This window comes from Podarcis erhardii (genome assembly GCF_964252035.2).
Source record: "Podarcis erhardii genome assembly, chromosome: 3".
Classification (NCBI taxonomy): Eukaryota; Metazoa; Chordata; class Lepidosauria; order Squamata; family Lacertidae; genus Podarcis; species Podarcis erhardii.
Genome location: NC_138507.1, coordinates 25,067,657 through 25,093,307, shown reverse-complemented (window position 1 = coordinate 25,093,307; position 25,651 = coordinate 25,067,657). Strand labels below are relative to the sequence as shown.

General features: G+C 42.7%; 1 protein-coding gene across 1 annotated transcript in view; it reads right to left on the bottom strand.

Moving 5' to 3' along the window:
• Positions 1 to 288: 288 nt before the first annotated feature.
• The window catches only part of ERICH1 (glutamate rich 1), a 59,154-nt gene continuing 33,791 nt past the window's right edge, over positions 289 to 25,651 (bottom strand). Inside the window, exons 4-6 of the mRNA XM_081857396.1 lie at positions 10,987 to 11,355; positions 8,859 to 9,053; positions 289 to 1,189 (exon numbers count right to left, since the gene is read on the bottom strand). Coding sequence (XP_081713522.1) covers positions 1,116 to 1,189; positions 8,859 to 9,053; positions 10,987 to 11,355 — 638 coding nt within the window. The 3' untranslated portion in view covers positions 289 to 1,115. The remainder of the gene's footprint in view (positions 1,190 to 8,858; positions 9,054 to 10,986; positions 11,356 to 25,651) is intronic.

The window sequence follows — 25,651 nt, the reverse complement described above, 5'->3', positions numbered from 1 at the left end:
CTGAACATTAAAAATCTGCAATCAGGGCTTTCATAAACTCTCTCAGCCACAGGCCCTTCCAACCTGCAATATTGGGACAATGAACATTGGTATCAGCTTTGGAAGTGGCATTAGCGGGGCTATTTTTTTTATATGCTCCACACTAAATAAGAAGAAAGTTAGAAATAACAGGAATGCTCCTCTTTGTTGCTGTTTTATTGCCTTTTTCAAAAAAGCAACTAAGTGCAATTAATAATAATAATAATAATAATAATAATAATAATAATAATAATCATGAACTCATGTAACTTTGGAACAATGATTATGTTTACCCTGTTATGGCTTTTCTGTCTCCCCAACTCTGATACACCTAAGAAATACTGCTTGCAACTTGTTTCACAAAAGATGGACATGCTTTAATACCTTGGCTCTTTCACAGAGCAATTGATCAACACAGCAGCTGACATTTGTTCAAGGAGCATGAGGGTAAGGGCAGAACACTGGACTTCTCTCTCCTTCCCATAGCTTGCAAAGGCTAAGTATCCTAGTCAGCACCTTGCTGGCCTATAATGCGACAGCTCCAAGTTTCCTGGTAGAAAGGGGAGTGAATAGCGTTGTGAAATGCATTGAAGCCTATATTGTCCTAATATATGAAAGTGATGGATCTGCTTGAGGAGCGAGATACAAGATATAAAACTTCTCTTTTTCCTCTTTATTTTATATATAAAAATATGGATTCTGACATTCTATAAACAACAATATCATATAAAAACAATGGTAGCACTGTACATTTTCACTTGGCTTTGGCCACCAAGTTATTCTGGTAGTTATGAAGCAGCTCGTGAAAGAGTCTTCCTTGCATGAATCAATTCAATAAAATCTCAAGAAGGACCTACAATAAGGGGGAAACTGGTGCTTATATATTCACAAACTAGAATATATAAAATAAAATAAGTTTGCAGTATTGTATATTAACTTGGGGCTAGAGACAAAAGTAAAAAACAAAAAAAACCCCAACATTTTTGTGAAGTTGCAATCTTCTTCAATGGCCTTGCCATTTCTGAATATTCTCAGACACAGTTCAGAGTCTTATGTATTACATTTTAACCCTGTACAGATGGATGTGCACATTTAGCTTATTTCCTGTTCTTTCCGGGAAGGATATCTGTAATCCAGTAGAGAAACAGAGAAGAGATTGCCTTGGCATGATCTGCAAAGGAGAAAGCAAATTCTTCATGAAATGTCAATAAGATAGTGTTCAGTAAACAAATTCCGAATGATAAAAAAAACCCCAAGTAGACATCTGTTTCCATTTTGGAGAAATATGAAGGGAGAGGGGGAGACACCTATGCCTGGGAGCTACAAACATGCAAAAACTTCAAGATTTCAAACTCCTAAAATAAACAGTTGCAGCTGTGACATGAGTTGCTTTGAGCAGGGATAACTCCAGACTTGAATGGTTAAGTATAATTACTTTATATAAGGCAAATAGGAACTTAATGAAATGAGCAGCTTTGGATAAGACCTTTATTACAATTTTAGGGTTGTATCCAACAAAATAGTTCCAATAGCACGAGGATCTCCATTTGTACAACATAACTTCCCTTCACTTTCATCTTCCTGTATGCCTCCTACACCCTCCCCAGACCTGCTCTGGAGAGCTGGGGATTTCTCTTTCATGAGCTTCCCCATTCCTTATGCCCTGCTCAATCTAAGCTTGTGGCCAGGTCCTCAGCACTCCTTAAACTTACACCTGGAAATCTCTGTCTCCTAACAACAGTCTCCCCTGTTCTCTTTTCACTAGCTCTGTGTACTTGGACTTCCAAAAACCTCTGAACAAAGTACCTGCCAAACCCAAGACTCTTGAATCAAGGAATAAGAAGAGAGGGCTTCTTGTAGATCAGGAATTGATTAAGTTGTAGGAAGCAAAGAGCAGGAATTTATGGACAGTTCTCCCATTGGATGGATGTAGGGAGTGAAGTCCTCTAAGGATTAGTACAGGGACCTGTGCTTTTTAACTTGTTCATAATCTAGAGTTTGGGACGCGGGTGGCGCTGTGGGTTAAACCACAGAGCCTAGGATTTGACGATCAGAAGGTCGGCGGTTCGAATCCCTGCAACGGGGTGAGCTCCCGTTGATTGGTCCCTGCTCCTGCCAACCTAGCAGTTCGAAAGCACATCAAAGTGCAAGTAGATAAATAGGTACCACTCTGGCGGGAAGGTAAACGGCATTTCTGTGCGCTGCTCTGGTTCACCAGAAGCGACTTAGTCATGCTGGCCACATGACCCGGAAGCTGTACGCCGGCTCCCTCGGCCAATAAAGCGAGATGAGCGCCGCAACCCCAGAGTCGGTCACGACTGGACCTAATGGTCAGAGGTCCCTTTAACTTAATCTAGAGTTTGGGTTGAGGAGTGAGGTGTTAAGTTTGCTGATGGTGCTAAATTGTTCAGGGTCATCAAAGCAAAACAAAAGGTTTGCAAAGAGTTCCAAAAGGGCCCTCCAAACTGAGTGAATGGGTTATAAAATGGCAAATGCAATTTAATGTAAACAAGTGTAAAGTGACGCATGGTGTGGCAAATGTTCTCAATTTCACATGTGGATGGAGAAAAGTTTTTCTCCTTCTCCCCTAACATTAGAACTCATAGTCATCCAATGAAAATGAATGTTGGGAGATTCAGGACAGGTAAAACAGAGTACTTCTTCACACAGCAGATAGCTGAACTATGAAATTCATTTCCATAGGTGACAGTGATGGCTACCAACCTGGATGGCTTTCAAAACTGGACAAATTCATGAAAGTAAAGCCTATCCGTGGCTACTAGCCATGCACTTGAGCACCAGTTGCTGCCTTCCGCAGGATGGGTGGGTGCCGTTGGGCTCAGGTCTTGCTTGAGGGCTTCTCATAGCCTTCTGGTTGCCACTGTGAGAAAAAGATGGTAAACGTATATGGACCACTGGCCTGATTCAGCATGCTCTTCTTATATTCTTATGGTATTTGCCCATCTTGGACAAATATTTAACAAGAGTATAGCCACATTGTGTCTAGGCGTTTTCTACAATTATACTGCAGTATAATTATTTTTAAGCTGCCTCCTCTTTGATTTCTTCATCTTTGCACATTGCTTTATTTTCTTGATTGCAGCGCATGCGAAGAATCTAGATTGTGCATCACAGGTGGAAGGTAAGAATACTGCATGCTGACCGAGAAAAAGAATAGGTACATGGAGGGGAAAGAATTAGAGGACAGTTCTGCAGTTGTTGCTCTTTAAAAAAAGATCTTGACAGAATACATTTTTAGCTCTTTAGTGGGTGATAATTTCCTAGGCAACAAGAGAGAAAGCTATTTTTTACTTGATGTTTGCCAACAACAACACAAAAAACCCCCAAAATGTTAACAGGCAGACTTTAGCGAAGAGGGCACCCAAAGATGGTGGTGGCTGAAGGAGTCCATAGACTAGAAAAAGGAATGTCTTTTCAACAAAACAAAACAAAACCAAACCCTCTTTGCTCTTGAGACTATGGATATCTAGTTTTTGGAATGAACTACTTTAGTTTATTGAAGTTCAATGAATCGAATGAATTGAAGTTCAATTACTTCAAAAATCTCCAAACTTCATCTAAAAGTAGTTCCCATAATTGCTGGATGAACTGGATGGGAATTCAGTTCATTTTGGGGTAGAACCTTGAACAATTTCTAGTTCATCTTCAAGTTCATTTGATTACATGGGTTGTTGCTGTTGTTTTTAAAATCTTTAGATTCTTTGGGCCTTTAAGCTTTGAGACCACAATTATTGGGAAAAATAAATAAAAGAATTCACATTCCACTGTGTGTACATTTTAAAGTTGTCTTATTCTGAAGTATATTTTATACTTCAGCACAGCAGCTTGTGACATTCTGAATGCTTAAAAAAATGGCTGAGGATCACTGGATCACCTGCGTTGAGGAATGAACTGAGCAGGACCTAAAGGTATGAATTTTGTAAAGGTATGAATGTGGAATGGGATTATGTAGTTCCTTTTTGGACATGTTAAATTGAATTAGTTGCTTTTTTAAAATAAACTTTCAAAAGCTCTGTTGATATCCAGTTCCAAGAGTTCCTATTGCTCCTCACTATATGTGATTCTACTGCTTTTCTGCTTTTGTTGTTGTTGTTTAGTCGTTTAGTCGTGACCGACTCTTTGTGACCCCATGGACCAGAGCACTCCAGGCACTTCTGTCTTCCACTGCCTCCCGCAGTTTCGTCAAACTCATGCTGGTAGCTTCAAGAACACTCTCCATCCATCTCGTCCTCTGTCGTCCCCCTTCTCCTTGTGCCCTCAATCTTTCCCAACATCAGGGTCTTTTCCAGGGAGTCTTCTCTTCTCATGAGGTGGCCAAAGTATTGGAGCCTCAGCTTCATGATCTGTCCTTCCAGTGAGCACTCAGGGCTGATTTCCTTCAGAATGGAGAGGTTTGATCTTCTTGCAGTCCATGGGACTCTCAATAGTCTCCTCCAGCACCATAATTCAAAAGCATCAATTCTTCGGCGATCAGCCTTCTTTATGGTCCAGCTTCCACTTCCATACATCACTACTGGGAAAACCATAGCTTTTACTATATGGACCTTTGTTGGCAAGCTTTTCTGCTTAGTTCCCCACAAAGCGGCATGGGATATTCTGTTCTCCACAGCAGCATTGCATTTCCCAGATGTTCTGAAATACATGAAGTAGCTGCCAGAAGGGACTCCTTTCCAGTTGGCCCATAACCCCTGAGTCCAGGCTAGTCTGCTTCGGTTTATTAGAATATGAATGGAAACAGCTGTTTGAAATATTGTTTTAATCAACAACAAGAAGAAAACCCTCGACAATGAAAGCAAGGAAAATCCGATTTCCTTTTTTTGAAAAGGAATCATTTCCCAATGGAATATATTTGTGATGGAAGGTTCGCTTTATTCAGCTTTTGTATTAATGCAGTGCCACAGCTGCCCTCTCCGCTCCTAGGCCTTTAACGTGGTTTGAATTGAAGCGGTAGCTGTTACACTTTCGAGCCTTTATATTTATGACGATTCCAAAAAGCGACTCAAGTTGTCTTTGACATCAGCTGTAGTGAAATATTGACCCTTTGTAAGTATATAACATGTGGCTGACTTTCATACCTCTGCCCAGTACGTTTGTTATTGGCCTATCATAGGGACATAGGAGTCAGACCACAGGTCCACCGAGTTCAGTATTATCTGCACCAGGGCGGTCCAACTTTTCATACCAAGCGGGCCGCAAGTGTACTTCAACAGGGAACCCGCAGGCCACACACTGCCTTGTTGCATGAGGGGGGAGTGAGGCCAAAATTTGTTAATAATAATAATAATAATAATAATAATAATAATAATAATATAAAAATTTATTATTTATACCCCACCCATCTGACTGAGTTTCCCCAGCCACTCTGGGCAGCTCCCAATCAAGTGTTAAAAACAACGCAGCATTAAATATTAAAAACTTCCCTAAACAGGGCTGCCTTCAGATGGCTTTTAAAAATAGGATAGCTGCTTATTTCCTTGACATCTGATGGGAGGGCATTCCACAGGGCGGCGCCACTACTGAGAAGGCCCTTTGTCAGACCCTTCATGCCCCTCCAACCCTCATGCTGCCTTCGCAAAATCAGCTCAGCATGGTGTGAGGCTGTGGCAGGGTCCTAGAGCTCTCCCACCCCCTTCCTAAAGCTGGGGAAGAGCTAACTAGGCTTTGGGAAGGAGAGAGGAGGACTCTAGGATCTTGTCAGAGCCCTCGTGCCTCATTCCCAAAGCCCAGAGCCTCGCTTAGCCAGCTTTGGGAAGGCAGTGTGAGGGCTGAGGGGAGGGGCACCAAATGTTGTCAAGGGCTGCCAAAAAGGGTCTCAAGGGCTGCATGTGGCCCTTGTGCTATGTGCTGGACCACCCTGATCTACAGTGTCTCCAGAGTTTGAGGCTGGGGGTGTCTCTCAGATATACAGTGGTACCTCGGGTTACATACGCTTCAGGTTACATATGCTTCAGGTTATAGACTCTGCTAACCCAGAAATAGTACCTCGGGTTAAGAACTTTGCTTCAGGATGAGAACAAAATTGTGTGGTGGAGGTGCAGCAGCAGCAGCAGGAGGCCCCATTAGCTAAAGTAGTGCTTCAGGTTAAGAACAGTTTCAGGTTAAGAACAGACCTCCGGAACAAATTAAGTTCTTAACCCGAGGTACCACTGTACCTGGAGATGGAGGGGACTTGAACCTGAGCTCTACTGAATGCAAGACAGATGCTTTACCATAGCTATTAAGCAATCATTTTATTTGTGGCTTGTCCCAGATTCCCCTTCTACAAGGGTAGGTGCCCCTTCAGCTAAGGCGCAGCGCCCCTTCAGCTAAGCGGGAGGAGAAATGGAAGGGGCTCCGTTTCTCCTGCCGCTTTGCTGAAGGGGCACTGCGCAGAGAGGGGGAGATTTTTTTTTTCTTGTTCTCCCCCTCTAAAACAAGGTGCGTCCTATGGTCGGGTGCGTCCTATAGAGCGAAAAATACGGTAGTTCTTACTTATGGTGGTTAAACAATGACTTCCTCTTCCAAGGAAACTCTGGAAGTGTAGTTTGATGAAGGACATAGTGGGTCTCCTAACAACCCTCAACAAACTATTGTCCCCAGGTGTCTTTCTGGGATGCCATGGTTGTTCAAAGCAGCATAATTATGCTTTCAATGTATATTACAGGCAGGGCCACAGTCTAAAAACAGGTCTGCCATATTAATGCGGAAGGCTGTTAATTTGATGTGAACAAACCCAAGTCAGTTTTTGAATGCAGGACACCATATGCAGTACTTTGGATCCTGACCAAAGTTTTTTCATGCTTCTCTTTTACTGGAGACTTCGTAAATAGTATTAAAAAATCTGGAATTCGGGGCTGAAGGAGTCTTATTTTCTTATTCTATCTGCTTCTCTCCCTCACACGTACTGCACACACACCAGTAAACCATTTTCAGAGTGAGGTAAAGTGAGGTGTGAAGAGAATTCTAAATGGATGCTTTAAACCACTGTAAGGAGTGAGGAATGTTTATGCCACAGTCGGATTTATGGAGAACAGTGCACCTTATGAGAACGAAAAAGAACGGGGGTTGTGAACCATGCCTTGCAGCTATTCTCTTCTGTTTTCTTAATTGAAAATAAAATGCACAGATTGCTATCTCATAAGTCCTCGTCTTCTCTTCCACCAAAAGGTAACTAACTTGCATGAAGTTAGAAGACAGCAAATGTACAAGTAGAAAAGAAAATTATTTGGCAGAGTAAAATGTTTTGCTGCAAAACTTTCACATCACGAACGAAAGACTCAGGCTACAACCCTATACTACCTCAGAGCAAGTCCCACTAAACTCAACAGGCCTCACCTCTGAGTATGCTTACATTTGCACAGCCAGTGATATTTAGTTTTCTAATTGGAACTGTGTATTACTGTCTCATGGGCAGAGGAAAGGGTAACAGCCAAAACAGGGTCACCACTGACCCCTCTATATTGGACACCCTTGAGACTACCTTTAAACACACACTGAGAAACAAAAAAGTAGACTGCCTTTGAAATATATATTTTCCCTGCGCATGGAAAAGTGCCTGGAGGCGGTTGGAGGATGGATGGCAGCTAACAGATTGAGGTTGAATCCTGACAAGTACTGTTTTTGGGGGACAGGGGGCAGGCAGGTGTGGGGGACTCCCTGGTCCTGAATGGGGTAACTGTGCCCCTGAAGGACCAGGTGCACAACCTGGGAGTCATTTTGTCCATGGAGGCGCAGGTTAATTCTGTGTCCAGGGTGGCTGTTTACCAGCTCCATCTGGTATGCAGGCTGAGACCCTACCTGCCTGTGGACTGTCTCGCCAGAGTGGTGCATGCTCAAGTTATCTCCCGCTTGGACTACTGCAATGCCCTCTACGTGGGGCTACCTTTGAAGGTGACCTGGAAACTGCAATTAATCCAGAATGCAGCAGCTAGACTGGTGACTGGGAGTGGTCGCCAGGAACACGTAACATCGGTCCTGAGAGATTTGCATTGGCTCCCAGTACGTTTCCGAGCACAATTCCAAGTGTTGGTGCTGACCTTTAAAGCCCTAAACGGCCTCGGCCCAGTATACCTGAAGGAGCGTCTCCACCCCCATCGTTCAGCCCGGATCCAGCACCGAGGGCCTTCTGGCGGTTCCCTCACTGTGAGAAGTGAGGTTACAGGGAACCAGACAGAGGGCCTTCTCAGTAGTGGCGCCTGCCCTGTGGAATGCCCTCCCTCCAGATGTCAAGGAAATAAGCAGCAATCTTCTTTTTAAAAGACATCTGAAGGCAGCCCTGTTTAGGGAAGTTTTTAATATTTAATGATGTATTGTTTTTAACATTTGATTGGAAGCCGCCCAGAGTGGCTGGGGAAACTCAGCCAGATGGGCAGGGTATAAATAATAAAGCTAAAGTTACCCCTGCCCGTACGGGCCAGTCTTGCCAGACTCTAGGGTTCTGCGCTCATCTCACTCTATAGGCCGGGAGCCAGCGCTGTCCGCAGACACTTCCGGGTCATGTGGCCAGCGTGACAAGCTGCATCTGGCAAGCCAGCGCAGCACACGGAACGCCGTTTACCTTCCCGCTGGTAAGTGGTCCCTAATTATCTACTTGCACCCGGGGGTGCTTTCGAACTGCTAGGTTGGCAGGCGCTGGGACTGAACGATGGGAGCGCACCCCGCCGCGGGGATTCGAACCACCGACCATACGATCGGCAAGTCCTAGGCGCTGAGGCTTTTACCCACAGCGCCACCCGCGTCCCACATAAATAATAAATTACTATTATTATTATTATAAAATTCTGCATCCTAGTTTTCAAGGAAAGGAACAATAACAGCACGTTTGTGTGCACTGAACTTACCGGGAGGCATCACTGACTTAGTGTGGAACTCTTCCACGGCCGCCTTCAGTTTCTCTACATCCTGCAGAAACACAGGAGATGTCATCTCACGCAAAAGAGTGACGTCTGACAAAGGCATGCTGCGAGATTCAAGACTCTGTAAAATCTCCTGAACGCTTTCTGAATTCACAGCTGACTCTGCACATTTAGATCGGTCTGGGAGGGGGGGAATGGAAGAAAAAAAGCAGAACAAGAGAGAGAAGTTCATTTACAAAGTTTCCTCTTTATTTATATAGTTATTGATTAATTACCCTTACTTTTCAACATCACTTGATTATTTTGATTTGCAACTCTTAAAACAGATGCGTTATAATGCATGTCATATCCACAGCAGGTACTTAAAAGCACACTTAACAAACATGGCTCCCCACTGCCAAGAATCCTGGGAACTGTAGTTTGCAGCAGCTTTAACAAAGTTCCAAGGATTCTTTGGATGAAGACAAGTGCCTTAAATATTTGTTAAATGTGCAAGTGACCACTGTGACAAGCCATTTACCACTTGTTAAAACGAATGAGATAGTAGCTATGCTAATGTTGGCAATATGGCAAGCTGAAAATTTCTGGTGGCATTGTATGGTGGCATTTACCGAAGCAAAACCAGAGGGGAGACTGACCATGACTTAGGAACAAGATAACCTACTACAGCTATTTGTAGCTTTAGAGTTATCTATTGTAGCAGGGATGAAAGGCGAATGTAAAAGCAAATTCCTTCCAGCATTACGTCCTGTCACTTTTTGCTCTCTTTCACCCCAGTCTTTCAATCATCTATCATTACCACCCTTAGTCGTTCAAGCTGTGCCGTTTTAAACTTGTAGTTTGCAATGGTGCAGGAAAATATGTAGATCTGTCTGCAGAACCACTAAGTCATAAACAGTTTGCCATGAGTAACAGTTTGCCTCTATGTAGTTTGGAGTTGAAGTGGTCACTGTATCACAGGTTCTGAGCACAGGGCCTTGGAAGTTTGTCAACATGTCTGTCTGAAATCATATTCTGTGACATTGCCCAGTTGCTTCAAGTTTCAAGTCAAGCATTTCTTGCCACTGGGTTATACAGAAAAATGAGCAATGTCAGTGTTTAATTCATGCCCGTAGAAATAAATTCCACTGACATCAATGAAACTTATTTTAAGTATGCTTAGCCAACACAATGGCCTTCAAATATTGTTAGGAGTTTAACTCCTATCATCTCTTGCCAGCATGGGCCAATGGTCAAGTAACATCTGGATGGCACCACATTGGCTACCCAGACTTAGGATATAATTCTGGTTGTGTGATCCACTCGCAGTGCAATCCTAGCCATCTCTACTCAGAAATATGTTATACTGAATTCAATGGGGTTTACTCCCAGGGTAAGTGGGGTTAGGACTGCAGACTAAGATTGCAATCCTATGCATACTCACCTGGGAACAAGAACCACCGAAACCAGTGGGTTTACTTCAGAGTAAACATGCACTGGGTTGTAAAGACAGGGTTTTTTGTAGAGAAAATGCTTTGAAAATAGTTGCCCTTCCACCGAAACACTTTTTGCTCCAACAGAAGCAAAAGTGCTGTAAAGATCTTTTTCCATTTGCTATTATGAAGACATTATTACCAATAGTTATAAATAAATAATAATAATAATTTATTATTTATACCCCGCCCATTTGGCTGGGTACCCCAGCCACTCTGGGCAGCTTCCAACAAAACACTAAAATACAATAACCTATTAAACAATTAAAAGCTTCCCTGAACAGGGCTGCCTTTAGATGTCTTCTAAAAGTTTGGTAGTTGTTTTTCTCTTTGACACCTGGTGGGAGGGCGTTCCACAGGGCGGGTGACACTACTGAGAAGGCCCTCTGCCTGGTTCCCTGTTGGGCAGCATTATTGGCTATTATGATGAGGGTTCTGTATAACGGGCTGTCAAAGTGCCCACATTTTTTTCGTATTCCTGTTGCCTCAGGACAGCGAGTTGCCTCAGGACAGCAAGTTAAAAATTCATTCCACAGAAGAGATCTACACTTTGGGTTTTGGGGCACAAGACAGAGAAAGAGTCAACATACATTTATTTCTCCAACTCAAAGTTACTGGTGATATGGAGGAAATGTACCTACTGTCAGAGAAATAGATTTCTTGTGCTGCTTGCAAAAAATCCAAAATGTCATCTACATTGCTATCTGCCTCTTCAAAGTCGGTTCTTTCCTCCCTCTCGGGCTTATATGTGAAATCTATACCAGTTGGCTTTGTCAGCAAACCAGCTGCTCTCATCTTTTCCTTTTGCCGCTTCTTTTTAATTTTCCTCTTTTTGTTTCGACTTAGATTTGCGCCGTCTGTGTGCCGCAGCTGTAAATTATCTTCAATCAGATTTTCATGCTTCCCACACTTTGTTTGGCCTCCGTGTAAAGTATCCGGGTTTTGCAAAACATTCTTCCATTTCCTCCTTCGGGTGCGCTTTCTCCGGGGCTGTCCTTGATCATTCTCTTCTGCAGGTTCAAAAGAAACATTACAAATAAAAGTGAGAGGCAGGAAGCGACTCTTGGCCGTGATTCATATGGATGCCCCCTTTCTCCTGTTTCTGCAATGTTTCTACATCTCTGATACGTTGCAGAGGATTTGGTTCGGCTACAATGGCTGTGATGATTCATTCAGCACATTCAAATGTACATGGTGCTTTACAGGGCAATATGAGAGAAAGAAAAAAAAAAAAGGCATGCACCAGTAACAAGGAGCTGAAAGCCTGTATTTCAGCAGTAAAGGTAAAGGTAAAGGTACCCCTGACCATTAGGTCCAGTTGTGGATGACTCTGGGCTCATCTCGCTTTATTGGCCAAGGGAGCTGGCGTACAGCTCCTGGGTCATGTGGCCAGCATGACTAAGCCGCTTCTGGTGAACCAGAGCAGCGCACAGAAATGCCGTTTACCTTCTCGCCGGAGCAGTACCTATTTATCTACTTGCCCTTTGACGTGCTTTCGAACTGCTAGGTTGGCAGGAGCTGGGACCGAGCAACGGGAGCTCACCCCGTCGCAGGGATTCAAACCGCCAACCTTCTGATCGGCAAGTCCTAGGCTCTGTGGTTTAACCCGTATTTCAACAGTAGGGATTTAGTTTAGTCAGGGATAAGTTATAGACTACAGCTACAAGGCTTCACAGGAGAAGGATTTAAAGGGAGGAAGGTGGCATCATAGAGGACCAACATTGTTATGCGCACCTACATCTTAATAAACCAGCAGAGGGGACTCCCAGGTTCAGGGGAAGGACCGTCACGCAGCACATGCTCCCCATGCAGAAGTCCCAGCACAACCTGTGCTACCTCCAGTTCAAAAGGTGATGGGAAAGACCCCTGCCAGAGACCCTTGATAGCCATTGCCAGGTGGACAATATGGGGCTAGATGGGCCAATAGTTTGATCTTGTATATGGCATCTTCCTATGTCCGTACGCCTCAGTCATTTTTGGTGGCTTACTCTTGCACGCTATTATACACCAAATTTCAGAGCTGCACAGGATTCAACTCTACACGCTGCAAGACAAAAGCAGGGCGCCCTGTGTCTGCCTGATCACTAATGAAGAATAGAAGTGAGAAGAAGTGAGTGGTGTTGAAATCGTCCTCACTGGAAGGTTTTCTAGTATAGATGCCTCCTCGCTGCTCTTCTGAACCCAGTTATTCTCCATTATAGCTGCCATAGTCATTCACATACCTTAACCTTGGTATTTATCCATAAAACTGTTGCAGTAAGCCCACAACTTACATGGGGGTTACGTTCTAGGGATCTTTTCTTGGATGCTCACCCATTCATTCATTCATTGTGCGCACATAAATGTGTGTAAGTTTTGGGCTTCCTGTACTTGCATTTTCTTTAAAAACAAACAAAATGGCATCTGGCTGCTCATTTAGACTCTCACTATCCTCCTCTCTCTATCATAGCTTTCTTATCTGCCTAATTATCCGGATAGATCTGAGACCACGTAGTCCAGCCCTGACTCAGGGTTCAGTCAGTTTGGCTCAGAACCAATCTTTGCTCCTGAAGCCTGAAGTAATCCCCGACCCTTAACTCTGCCTCAGATACACTGCTCCAGAGAGCACATCTGCCTGTCAAAGCCATTGAACTTCTGCCAGATGCCTTGAACTACCTCCTGTCCCAGCTAATAACAATCATTTATGTGGCCTAACTAAAATACTACCTCTCATAAATCTCATGAAGTAGATTTTAAAAGTAGAGTGAAGAAAACACAACCCCACTACCATTTAGGAACTTTTCTTCTTAACCGCTTTAAACAGTAAACTGGCACCCAGCATTCTCGGCGAATGAAGGCAAGGACACTGGAATCATTGGCAGGCAGATGAAGCAATGCATTTCCCAGGGACATGGCCTGAAGTTGCAGAATTCAGCAAACCTTGCAGAAACTAAGCTGGTCTAGGTCAGTGTGGCGATCACACAGGGTCCCTGGACGTTTCACCGTCTATTGATCCCTGTGCTACCACTTTATTTCTCGCTGCCACCACCCAGGCCCTACCTGGTATAATACTGAGTCCAGTCAGGTTTAAATTGGAACATAAACTTCTGTTTATTTATTGCAGTTTAACAAGTGTGTGGTTCATAAATGGTATTGGTCAATTACAATCATACAGTGCCTATCCAGACCTATAACTTCTGCTACCTGCTCTCACTCACCAAACCACCTCTCAGATATTTACTTGTCTTCCTAGCTCCTAACTGTTCCTGACTCAACTTATTTCGCTACACTAACTCAATCTACCCACAGACTCTTTCCCAATTCACTACCACTCAAACCAACCACCCAACGAACTCTCCTTTCGCCCCTCCCAGAGCTGGTTTTATAGTCCCTCTGACTCCACCCCCCTGGGTTCTGATTGGGTAATTTGTTTAACTAATTCACCTCCAGCATTCTCATATGTTAACATCACAGTCAGTACCTCACTGGGAGACTGCCTGCAAACCCCATGTTTTCTGCCTTGAGTTCCAGGTTGGAAGAAACGATCAAGATATGCTGAACAAAATAAACAAAGCAAACTTTGCACTTCTTTTCTAAATTTGCTTACAATTTAATTCCATAGGACCAATCTATAGACTAGAACTGGACAACTCATTTAGGGGTTTTTGTTTAAAGCTGATTTGCATTAATTTGTCTTCACTTGCAAAGCTTGGAAGGGAGACCCACCAAGAATTAGAACAGCCTCTACCACCAATTTGACAAAACCACATCATACTAGACTAAGGACAGTATAGTGCTTATAGTGGAGAGATAGGACTAGTAGATCCTGGGTTCAAATCGCCACTTAGTCATGAAACTCACTGGGTGGACCTTGGGCTAATTGTTATCTCCCACTCTACATGATAGGTTGTAAGGATAAAAAAGGAGAGAGCGAGCTAAAATGCCTTCCACCCTGAATTCATTGAAGAGCAGGAAATAAACTGTAATGAGAACAAGCGCGCTTAGCACATCATTCTATAACCCTCTCTCCCTCTCCATATATGATCACATAATGGAACCTTATTTGTAGCCATGCCAATGGCTCTGATAAGGCTGTCCCAGGAACCTGCCAAGGCAACCCTGACCAAAGAGAGTAATGTATGAGAGTTGACTGCCTTTAAAATGCTTTATTTCCACCAGCATGGCCTTTAGCATCCAATATTTGTCTGGCAGCTTCCCCGTAACTCATCTCCAGTCTTTGTAATAATAAATTTGCTCTAAAGATGAGGAGCTGCGGTTTTATTTTTGCTGCCTCTCCTTTCTTGAGCTTTGTTATCGATGATACGCTTCCTGTCTTTCAATACCAGGCATCAGACCGTCAGTTTCTTCTGAGCTGATGAATGTGTGACTCACTACAGAGTAGTCTGTGGTACTTTCTACAAAGGAGGCGGCAGCTGGGAATAAAAATACATTTGCCATTCAACATCCTGGCAGAGCAAAGACCAAAATGATTTGCACTGGGTGCCTACATTTAAGAGTGCTTCACCTGCATGACATTTGAAATAGCCATCTTTTGCAGGCAGATGAGAAGTAGAACAAATTCCTGTAAAATATCAGCAATGTAAACGGCAACAAAATAAGTAGAAAATAAAATAAAATAAAAATAATACTGAAAATGATGGAAAGAAGAAAGAGTCCCCACCAGAGAAGGGTGGCAAATCAAGCTGTTGGACTATGCCAACATGGCAAAACTGACCAGAAAGCTCAGAAACCAAGAAGACAAAAACTTTAAGAATGGGGGGAAATTATAATTTACTTAGGAGACCACTGTAAGCAGATGAAAACATTAGCAGGATTCTAATATCACTTGTAATGTATCAAACACTATTGACAATATGGACAGATACAAAATATAGATTATGAAATAATATGCAGTTGAAATATTGACAATAGGACCATTGGAGGGGATGGTGGGAAGTCTCGAGATTCAGAGAAATTTCTATATACGGATATGTACTTGGTATTGTTACAATGTTACACTTGTAATATCAAAAATTATTTAAAATAATTTTTCACTTCACTTAAGAAATTATAACACAATGGAGAACTAGCATGGAGCCTCTGACAGGCCGTTGGACATGTATCAGGAAGATATTGGATTAGAAATTTGGTAACTACGGTTACCTTGGACTAGTTACCTACATCACAGAGATGCTGATAAAATGGCCCAGCTCACCATGATATTCTTTGGACAGAGGATGATAAATGCAACCATTCACAAATACAGCTAACTGAAATTTGCACACCACAGCATTCACTATTATGCATGTACTCAGTGTAAGGAAGCGTAAGGAAGGCAGAGGAGGCAAAATATAACTTAGACTGTTTCTTGGGTGGGTGGGGAGGAAGTGTGCAACTCAATAGGCTCAGAGCTTCTTCAGTTTAGCACCTGCAACAACTAATTGCTATTAAGAAAACAGCTCTGTGGTTAGTAAGATTATCCTCTTTACCTTGCAACTTAAAGAACTGCCAGGTGGGTTTACTGAAACAGTTATATTCATAACCCGAGGATATTTTTTTAAAAAATCAAAAAACTTTTTTGATGTACCATAACAGTAGCCTTCTCTTTTTCATTCAACTTTTGCAGGTTTCAGAATTGCACTTTGAAGTAGAAAAAAACTGTTTAATTCCAGAAGGCTTCAAAGAATTCGGGGTGGGAACATACAACTCCAGCTGCCGCAGAGACAAAAGCTCCACAGACAATAAAATTGTGTTTATTAAACAATGTAAGAGTCATTAACATCTGCGGTTTCAGTGGACATAAATTTTGATGGACCAAAGGAATCTGGTTATTACAGATATTAGATGGAGAAGGAATCTTGGGTGTCTCTTAGTGCAGACCCAGGTCACTGAGCCTGAATTTCTTAATTGGTTTTTTTGGGGAACAGGATGGCTGGGATAGAAGCAGGCCTGCATGCCCAACAATCCAATTCCACTAATACCTAGCTCTCACAACCAAAACGTACATAGTTATGACCAGTGTGCAAAACATCACTACTTATTTGCATCAACATGCTTCCCCACAAAGCACTGTGATCGGAGTGGCTTTGGAAAAACACCCACTGGGATTAAAAGCTAGAATTGTCCATCAAAATGAAAGAACTCCCACCAGCCTCTCTATCCTCCCCTTCTCTCAAGATGTGGGGGGTTTCCCCAGAGAAATGGTTTCACTTCATTGGGGGGGGGGGAGAGAAGGCAAAGGTAGCACATTTAACTTTTTGGGGGGAAACAGAGGCAATAGACCTACTTGGATGTACGTATCGGGCAACATGGTTAACAGCACAACCTGACTTGCAAATCTGAGAGTCTGCCTCAAATCACCTTGATTCGCTTCATTTGGGGTACACACAGAACGAATGCACACGCCGAGTATTTTTTCCTTCCATAGGAGGCAATTTGATGCAATCACCTCAGAAATGGAGCCTGCACACAAACACACACACACACGGAGAAAACTGAACTAGCTTTCTAATGTAATCTGATATTCTACATGTATATGAATGTATGAAAAGGGCTGGTTTGCCAGAAAAGGAACTTAGTAGAACATAGAGGAGTTATTGGTGCGAAAATATGTTATAAAATTACCAGCCTGTATTGTAAAGCGTTACTCACAGTTCAAACTGTCAGCTACTGAAAACAATTAGTGTTTCGGCTCACTTCTGTGTGACAGCCAATTTACAGCCGAGAATTTCTACCCCAAGCCTATTGACAATCTAAACCCCACGAGAAAAAGTAGTTTCCAGATGATGGGAACAAAATTCACTTTCTGAGCACATTTTCCCAATTCCTCCAGTGAGCTAATAGTGGATAGATTCCTCTCTTTGCTGAATTCTGTCTGCCAATTATTTTCAATAAAACAAAACAATCTCCCTTGCCTGCCTTTCAGTAGAAAAACACTGTTTTTCAACATCCATGATAGTGAAATCAGGATGGAAAAAAAGACACCAAAAGTTCTGTAAATCCAGTATCCCCCCCCCCCCCAGTATTAGCATCAGATTAACCTTCTCTGAAGGTAAAAGACAAAGGGACCCCTGACCATTAGGTCCAGTCATGACCAACTCTGGGGTTGCGGCGCTCATCTCACTTTATTGGCCAAGGGAGCAGGCGTCTGGGTCATGTGGCCAGCATGACTAAGCCGCTTCTGGTGAACCAGAGCAGCGCACGGAAACGCCGTTTACCTTCCCACAGAGCGGTACCTATTTATCTGCTTGCACTTTTGACGTGCTTTCGAACTGCTAGGTTGGTAGGAAACCTTCTCTAAAGGAAATGGCTAATTGAAAGCCACCCCAAAGCTTTAGCATGCAATGGACCGTAGGAACACGGTCACGTTTTCCTAGCTATGTCTTCTGCTCTCTTTTTACTAAAGGCAAGGATTTCCCTCTAGATGGCTAACAGCCGTCCTTAAGAAAACTGCAGCAAGAAACAGTGTTTTGATCTTTTCTTCTGTGTTGGTGGGGCCCTGGTGTGACAGGCTGTAACTGCTGCCCACCCCAATATTGGGGAAGCAGCCATTCACTGTCACCACTTCTCTAGAATGTCAGGTTCAGTGGCAAAGCACACAGCCGTGCCCTGGAGAAGAGGCAACTCGTCTCACACAACCACCTGCCAAGTGATCTTTCCTGTTGCCAGGGCAGATGCAGAGCTAGCGACCCGCAATGTTGTAAGGACATTTTGGTCGCCGGAGTTTTCATACGTGGGCAGCCTGGGAATGATATGCTTTGGAAGCCAGGCCACGGCTTGGCAAAGGGCACCTTGAGCCAAATCAGATTTTGTCGTCCTGTGTGCCACTCACTTCCTGTGTGCACTTAGTGAAACTGACATTGGTTAGAGAAGCAAGCAGGAGGAGTGTGATGGGAGAAAAGAGAACACCAATTCTGTTTTATTTTTAGGTCGGCTTTTTAAAAAAACTCTTAAAAAGAAAAAGGAAGAAAAAGGAAGAAACGGTCAGCGATAGCTTCGAACATATATAATTGAATGATGATGATCTTGATCTGTTAAGACAGCAGGCTGGAGTGTTTCTTCAAGTAGTTACACCCATCAATCCTTTCGGATTACGGTGGTGGATTAGAGAGTCTCATTGGCCAGCAACAAGATTGCCAAAGTCCATTATTTTGAACAAATAAAGCTTTTGTTTCCAGTATCCAGTGGAAAACCTGTTTATACAGTACAAGGTCATACCGAAAAAGAAGGAAGTCAGAAAGGGAAGACACACTTTCCCAGGGTATTAACTGTACAGTGGTACCTCGGGTTAAGTACTTAATTCGTTCCGGAGGTCTGTTCTTAACCTGAAACTGTTCTTAACCTGAGGCACCACGTTAGCTAATGGGGCCTCCTGCTGCTGCCACACTGCCGTAGCACGATTTCTGTTCTCATCCTGAAGCAAAGTTCTTAACCCGGGGTACTATTTCTGGGTTAGCGGAGTCTGTAACCTGAAGTGTCTGTAACCTAAAGCGTCTGTAACCCGAGGTACCACTGCACGTCTAGAACTAGGCAATCCATGCCTTCCTCCGATATGCATTTAAAAATTCACCTAGACTTCTATATTATAGACTGTAGAAGTCTATCAAGTATATCATTCGCTCAAGAGAGTATATATTAACAAAACAACATTGTACAACTTGGGACCCCCAACACCTAAATGACCACCTTTCTGATGATGATGATGATAATCCTCTTGCCTTTTCCTCAGAAAAGGGACTCAAGGTAGCTTGCAAAAATTAAAACAAGCATGGATAAAACACATAAAGCTGGAAACATGTAAAAGATTGTAATTAAAAAGTAATCAAGCTATAATAGAATTAACATGATCTAAAACAACTTTATAAAATCTAATGTGTCTAGAAAAAACAGCAACAACATAACACGATGAAAAGATATTTCCTTAAAAACAGTCAGATCTCAGAAGCCTGCTGGAATAAAACAGTCTTCATCTGCTAGCAGAAGGAGAACAAGGAGCAATGTGGGTGAGACCACAGAGGTGGTTGTCCTGGGCACAAAATTCTTTACAAAATTTCAAAAGAAAAAAAAGTAGTAATAATAATAAAAATAATAAATATAAAAGGATGCTACTAAACCAGAAGTGGGTTTTTGTGGGTTCTCCTATGGAAAAACAACAACAGTGCTATAGGTGGTATAGCACACATTCCGCTTAAATCTTGCTGCTTAAAGACCTCTCATTTATTTTATTTATTTAAATCATTTATATTCCAGTCTTTAACCATTTTGCCTATGGCACATCAACAGTCAGTTGCAGTCCCACTTTCAAAGCTCACAAAAAAAACAAGTATAAAAGCAGAGGAAGCCATATCGCTTCATCAATACTTTTATTAGCATCCACCAAAATGGGAGTGGGAAAATTCTCTCTCTCTTCATCTCCTCCACCCTTCACTTCCTCTGATGCAGGGTTCTGTGAACTCAACAACTTGCTCACTATTTTTTGGCATCTTGGTTGGTCCTATTAACGACACTGCCAGATGGCGAATAACAGGAACAACTGAAAAAATATTATACGCCATGGCGAGAGTACATGGTTAGGTTCGAGATTCCAGATCACCCGTCAAATAGGCACAATTGAGGAAGGAAGGCAGTACCTCACACACAGTCTGAGGTGGTTCAATCGCTACAACAGGAGATTTTTAATCTCAGGGTCGTGGGTTTCTGCATTGCAGGGGGTTGGAATAGATGACCCCTGAGGACCTTACAACATGGATGATTCATTCATATTGGTGGCGACAATTTTACATGGGGGTTCCGTTCCTGCCCACTCTGCCCTGTTCCATCACCATTACAGCCCCTTCTGGGTCCAAAAGAACCTGTGTATCAATTGGATGCTCACAAAATTGTCACCATGTGTGTCTGTATGTCCCCCCCCTCTTCCCACAGCGAAGTGCTTTGCAAGCTACACACACACACACACACACACACACACACACACTTAAAGGTTGATAGTCCAACATTGGCACTTGAACACTGGAACTAAAATAAACGTATTCTTCAGACCTCGGCTCCCCTCCCCTCCAAGGAAGCAACATCACAAGGTGTCTATGTCAGGGCTTCATTACAGATGAGCAAGTCTCCTCTTAACTTAATTCTCAAGTGAAGTTGCACATGTTCCGACCGGTGCTGGGGTTACAAATTGCCTTATTGATGTACTGTGCTATCTGGGCTGGATTGCTGCCAGGCTATTAATCTAAAAGCTTCCAGAGCAGGGGCTCCCATACTTCTCTGCCCTGAGTCTCATCTGCACCCTTATCACTTTTCCGATGCGGGCGGCACCTGTTGCCGAGGCTCCCTTTTATCCGCATGGCGTTTAAAGATGCAAGTTCACTTTTGACATCTCACGCAGAGATTCGTTTGTTTGTTTTGAAAGCCAGGCAGCAAATAAGAAACTCCCTTTAAATACAATAGTCCAAACACACAATGCTAGTCTTGGCGTGCGGTCAGTGGGCTGGGGTGACAAGGCTAGTCCTCTAAATGTTCCCCTGGCACCTCCTTCCCAAAGCCCAGGAAGCTTCTGTCTGGCTTAGAGAGAGAGCAGCACTGCTCTGACGGGTCCAAGAACCCTTCCGCAGCCACCTTTGTTTCCCCAGTTCCCCCCCTTCCTGTGTTTCTCTCGATTTTATTTCTTTGTTAAATATATTTTAAAAAATCATTTTAATAATCTAACTTGTTTTCCAGGTTCCACTTGTTGCACCTGAGTGGTATTCTTGTACGTACTTGGAAGTATAATCTTCCATGAATAGTAGCTTTAGCAAAATTCATTTGATTTTATAACAAGCTTTTAAAAACTGGCACCAGACGAATGGTGCATCTAGGTCCTCAGATTGCATTTGGAAAGCACCAGTGTGGAACCAGGATGAAAGCTTAAATGCGTTCTGCTTATTCACAGATTAATAGACACTCAACTCAACAATCAAACAAAACTAGAAATCTGAGGGAACGGGAACATCGTGTTTGAACTATGCAGTTTTTGAGGTCATTTGGAAAACACACCACGAATTCAGAGGACGATACTTTAGAAAGCTAAATCAGAAGTAAGGTAAGTTCTACTGGTAATGTGAATAAAAGCATGAGCAGGTATTAAAATGTTCAGTTTTCTGTCTCCCCCCATTTATTTCAAATTCTGGAACTGGCTGAGATTGACAGGCTTGAGTAGTGAAGGGGACACTTATCTCAAAATAGCAATGGGAAGCTTTTAGTAGCAATAACGCACACAGAATCTGGAACGGCAACACAAATGCATTGCAAGGTGAAACAAACTGAAGGGGGTGTCAAATCAGTAAAAAGCAAATACAGACATTTATGGTGAACACCCCTAAATGTCTTATTTTGTGAATGTTTCACGATCACCCTAAAAAGCGAATGAAATACAGTACAAAATTACCTTTCCCCCTGGAATTAAACAAGGCAGGAGGAATATCCCTTAAAAACCAACACTCTCAGAATTGCTTAAGGTTTTCCTTCTCGAAGAACACCTTCTTTTTGTAAATGTTATCTGCCGCAGGCTTCCAGCTAGCTTCTACCCCAGGGTTTTCACACTGCCACAAGATCACACACATCAGAGTCAGCCTGGCTTCTGCAGAGCCTTCAGTCCAAATCACTACATTCCACAGGCTGTTAATGTGATCCCTGTCTCTGAGGAGAAGATCACGCATTCGCAGCGCAGAACAGTTTAACACTGATGACAACAGTGAGATGGCTGTGGGCAGTGTGAGCCTGCACCTGCCAGCACTGCCCTCTGCAGGAACAAAATTGAAGATTACTGCCATCTTGTGGATAAGGGAAATAGCTTCACTTTAGTGTACCTTTAAGTGTACATTATTCACTTCCCCAACTTACTATTGGGGGCGGGGGGATACAGATACCTTACAGGTAAACTACAAACTCTTTTGCCTCCTTTTGCCCACCAGGCACCACACACCCAGTACTGTGGGCTCCCACCCTAAACTTCTGGTGCCTTATAGAATCATAGATTTGGAAGGGACCCTGGGGGTCATTTAGTCCAACCCCCTGCAATGCAGGAATCTTTTTGCCCAATGTGGGGCTTGAACCCACAATCCTGAGGTTAGAGAGTCTCACGCTCTACCGACTGAGCTATACTATTGAAGACTTTCTTTCTTTTTTTAAGCAGGCATTTTAGCTATGTTTTCTGATTACATGGCTTGCTTTAGCTGATTTTATTTTATGTTTTTAACCTTACCGAATACCATTTAGGGACTGAGTTGTGAGGCATACACATATTTTAAATAAATAAAATTATTTGATGGCTGCAAAAGTGCCTATGGGAACAACAACGGGAACAATTCAAACAGGAACAATTCAAAGAGGTATACAAACTGAGGAAAACACACTGCTCTGTTTCCCTACAGTAACACTCAATGAACAAGACTTTACTGTAGTAAAGCTTTGATTAAATAAACATTATTTTCATATAGCTGCTACACTAAAGCATAAATGCTTGAAGTCTAGCTGTGCAAATGTCTTGGAGTCAATAAACAAACAGCAGCATGATTTAAGGTGTCTTGTTCCCCAAAATGAAGAAAGAGGGGGAAAGGAAGGAACAAGACTGTCCTCTGCTGAATCATCTACTAGATTACAGGTTTTCCTCATTACATAGCAGAGCAAACAGGAAAAAGAGTGAATGAGAATCCTAATGTTATATGCCCCTCTCTGGGGATTGGTGTTTTAAAATAGTTCTCTGAGCAAACAAGATCCATGCAATATACATTTTTCAGACTCCCTCAGGCTGTAGGAAAGAGGGCTGCAGGGACAGTTTCAAGCCTGACCACAAAAGGTAGCTTTGCCTGGACTGTTGTGGACATCCAAGCATCATCACCAGTTTACAGCAGCAAGGTTGCTACAAGATCATCATCCATGGCTCCAGAAGCCTTGAATGTCCTGCGAGAGACTAAGGAGTCTCGGTGTACCTGTGTAGGTTGCCATGCTCCTCTGTTAAGGGAGAACCAAAATGGCCAATGAAGAGGCCCCAAAGGGGTTGACCTCTGCCTCTAACTGACAACCGCATAAGATATGAAATTGCATTTTGTTTGTTCAAGTCTGGTTTTCTTCCCTCTGGGACTACACCGCACATTCTTGAAGGGTAAAGTTTCTATTTTATGGGGCAATATCAATTCAGATGGATCCTTGCAAGTGCATGGATGAGGGTGGACAGGGTGCCAAGAGTCCACACATGCACAAAGTGAGCATGGAAACTGGCAAAATAAGGACAAAAAGCCCAGTCATGTTTGAGGTAAGGTGGGTGGCAACCAGGGATAGGGCCTTCTTAGCAGTAGCTCCTTCGTCATAGGTCTCTCTCACCTGGCCACTCCATCAGCATCTACTTTGTGGTACTTAAAACACCAAGCAAAAACTTTGCCATTTTAGGGGACTTCAATGGGACTGACTGATTCTGTTGCTAATTTCAATTTATCTTAATTGTCTGATGGCTCTCTATTTAGTTGGATTTTAGAATCGGTTGTTAAGTGCTTATGTTTCATTGTTTCATAATACACTGCAGTCACAAAATACGTAGTGAATTTGTCTGAACAGCAAGATGATCAATATTTAAAATAATTAGAAAGAGTAGATGTATAACTTATAATTTAATTTAATTTAATTTAATTTAATGAAAGATAATTTTCACAGACAGGTATTAAGGAATACCTGTTTAATTTAATTTAATTTAATTTAATTTAATTTAATTTAATTTAATTTAATTTAATTTAAGGCAACTTTCACAGACAGGTATTAAGGAAAAGCATAACCACAACTTTACTTTCAATAGCTTTAATAGTAAGCTTCCTAAAAATCTTATCTTCCTGTTTGTTGAAAAGGCTTTCAAGATCTTTCCCTCCCCCAACATTCAATAAAATTGTTTTTCTTTTTCTTTTTTGGCAGATCCCACAGACAGGATCTTATAAAACATTTTATATACAGCATTAGCATTCTATGCCACATAACTTTGCCAGTGCTCTACGAATGAGAGTAGTTTCTTCCAGTTTGCAGCGCAGCCACTTTTTCTGTGCAATCCAAACCCTGACCAGTAGGGGCTTAACTGAGCCACCACCCCACCCACAGCCCCATTGCTTACACCATGGTGGAATGCTGGGTGGAAGGCAGGCAAATCCTAGATCAGGCTTGGACTGAGCCAGTGTGGTGTAGTGGTTAAGAGCGGTAGTCACGTAATCTGGGGAACTGGGTTCACTTCCCCGCTCCTCCACATGCAGCTACTGGGTGACCTTGGGCCAGTCCCAAGTTCTTTGAAGTCTCTCAACCTCACTCACCTCACAGAGTGTTTGTTGTGGGGGAGGAAGGGAAAGGAAATTGTTAGCCGCTTTGAGACTCCTTAGGGTAGTGATAAAGTGGGATATCAAATCCAAATTCCAAACTCCTCCAATCCCATATAATGTAGCAACAGTGGGGTTTTCTATGGGATGCTGCTGGCTCGGATCCTATTGACGTCAGTTCTGCCCACCCACATAGTCATGACGTGGAATGGAGAACTGGTAGAGCGAAGTTGGAAGAGGTTGGCAGGGTCAGGTAGAAGCAACCTCTCCCCAATGCAACCATCTATTCCCCCACCCCACCAGTCCAGTGCGAAGGGGGTTTAAATCACACTGCCATATGCTAAAATTTTAAAGGCTCAGGAAGGAATGCGCAGTCCCAGGGCTTTGACAAATCTAAAGTTTCAAGGGGGTGGTTGAAAGCACACAGAAAAACAGAAGGGCCTTTTTTGACAACAAAAGCAAAAAAATTAAACGCAAGATTGTTTTGGTTTGGCTCTAATTGACTCCCCAGCGTCCCATTTTTAAAGAAACTCAGCATTAACAAAGTGAGCTAATAACCTAGTCTTCACTGTATCATATTAAATTGCAAGCCTTCAGAATAAGCAAGTATCTGCTACTTGCTCTTTTTTTCTCCTCCTTTAAGAGTCCCTGGGACAAGGTGGGCTAGAATCAGGTAATGGGAAATAACTGCAGTTCTAAGCATATAGCTTACTTGAAAGAACACACAAAAATCAATCCGACTAGCTTCCAAATAAAAATGGATATGATTGGGCTGCAGGTCATTAACTCTCACCGCACTCCAAAATAATTTCGAAAGGTTTCCCATTTAAAAAGGTATTCTGAGCACATCGGGATGTTAAAGGGCCCAATATTTATTTATCATTCACTTGCCTTTCTGGAAGTCAGCCTAGGTGATGTACAATTTCTGGACTTGAAGGCAATAAGACATCCTATATCATTCACATTTATCTCAATGTGTTTTAAAACCATCAAAGGATAATTT